At 54.6% G+C, this 1,912-nt stretch overlaps 1 protein-coding gene across 1 annotated transcript; it reads left to right on the top strand.

The window, feature by feature from the left end:
• Positions 1-619: 619 nt before the first annotated feature.
• On the top strand, positions 620-1,912 carry LOC125536376 (cytosolic sulfotransferase 13-like). The gene has a single exon (XM_048699586.1). It carries the CDS (start codon positions 665-667, stop codon positions 1,715-1,717), a length of 1,053 nt encoding a protein of 350 aa, XP_048555543.1. The 5' UTR covers positions 620-664; the 3' UTR covers positions 1,718-1,912.

Below are 1,912 nucleotides of genomic sequence, written 5' to 3'. Positions count from 1 at the left end.
GCCGCCCTTCCCGCGATGCTTAATGGGTTTAATATATATTTCCTTTATTTTGAATTACTTGTCGCGGGTATGGATGTATCTAGATATATTTTAGTTCTAAATATATCCATTTTTGCGACGAGTAATTTAAAACAGAGGAAGTATTTCATAGAGGAGAATGTGTACTGCAGAAGTGAACCTCATCCCATCTCCGGATTAGCTGGATTTGCAAGTTACGCTAAGGCGGAACAAGCTAGCATCCGCCGGGCTATCTCCAGCTCCATTTTTGCCCCTTGCAGGGCTGCATCTAACAAGATCGACCCGGCGTACGTGCGTGCGTGCGTGATCAGCAGCGCCCCGCCCAGCGAGACGACCGGGAAAGTTCCGTTCTGTTGCACGGAAGCAACTCGGGCGTGGCCAGATCCCAGCACAGCGCCCCGGTGTCCGGTGGATATGGACGCGGACGCGGCAACCACTTGTTAGTGGGACGAAGGGAGTGATAGAAAATTCCCACGCCCAACACGAGAAAGAGAGATACCTTCACTTTGTAGTTTGTCCCAACAAACATGAATGAAAGTGACTCCGCAACTGTACGCCTTCAACTGAGTATTTATGTGCAGCTTGCTCCTTGGCACTTGCACATCAGACTTGCACTTACTCCTGCGAGGTTTGTAATAGGCACGAGATGGCCCATGTAGCGGAGCAAAAACTCGAGCCTAGATGCCTCGGTGACGCGCTGACGGCGAGGAACGATGCCGACAACCTCACCGAGCTCATCCCGTCGCTGCCCGTCGAGAAGCGGCTAGTGCCGCCGCCCGCCGACATGCAGAGGCGACAGTACCGTGGGTACTGGTTCCCCGAGTGGCACCTGTCGGCCCTGGCGGCAGTCCGCGATCACTTCGAGCCCAAGCCAACGGACATCTTTCTCGTGAGCTGCCCCAAGTCTGGCACCACATGGCTTAAATCTCTAGCCTTCGCCACTGTGCACCGGCACGTCCACCCGCCATCCAGTCGAGAGCACCCTATGCTCCACCAAAACCCGCATGGCTGCGTCAAATTCATCCACGCAATCTATCGGCAACCGGTCGATGTTGTGCGGGGCATCGTCGAGGCGTACCCTTCCCCGCGTATCTTCGGCTCCCACTTCCCATTGTCGTTGCTGCCGGAGCGCATCAATGATGATGGCTGCGAGTGCCGGATCGTCTACATCTGTCGGGATCCCAAGGACGTGGTCGTCTCGTGGTGGTGGTTCATGCGCACCTACCTCCCAAACCCGGAGCAGGTCCGGTTCGAGGAGGTCTTCGATTTGTTTTGCGAGGGCCGCACAGGTGCGGGCCCTTATTGGCGCCACGCCCTCGAGCATTGGGAGGAGAGCCGGAGAAGGCCCCACAAGGTGTTGTTCCTCAGGTACGAGGAGATGCTACGAGACCCGCAATGCAATCTTAGGAGGCTGGCGGAGTTTTTGGGGTGCGCATTCTCCGAGGCGGAGGAGAAGGCCGGCGTCCTAGAGGCCATCTTGGAGTTGTGCAGCCTCGGCAAGCTAAAGAAGCTGGAGGTGAACCAGAGCGGCAACCGGATTAAGGACGAACCCATGATGAACGATTCCTTCTTCAGGAAAGGGGTGGCCGGTGACTGGATCAACCACATGACGCCAGAGATGGCGGCAAGGCTCGATGCAATCGTCGAGCAGGCGCTCCAAGGCACTGGATTTGACTTCGGCATCTCCATGCCACAGTAATCAATCATGTATTCCTACACATATCTCATGGTTGCCCAGAGGGAACTGTGAAAGCATTCTATACCGTCACGAGGCATATCCAATGTGCCTCATCTTGGGGTTTTTATTTTCCTTTTTGTAAGCCAATTCATCGGCATCAATGTTTGGCTTGCTTGGCATTGTCATTCAATAATCAATAATGTATGAGTGTGTGCA

Source organism: Triticum urartu, chromosome 1 (assembly GCF_003073215.2).
Source record: "Triticum urartu cultivar G1812 chromosome 1, Tu2.1, whole genome shotgun sequence".
NCBI lineage: Eukaryota > Viridiplantae > Streptophyta > Magnoliopsida > Poales > Poaceae > Triticum > Triticum urartu.
This window is presented reverse-complemented; position numbering and strand designations above follow the sequence as displayed.

Bases quoted from the DNA above. Each gene is read 5' to 3' on its own strand.
- LOC125536376 (XM_048699586.1), top strand. From the start codon at position 665: ATGGCCCATGTAGCGGAGCAAAAACTCGAGCCTAGATGCCTCGGTGAC.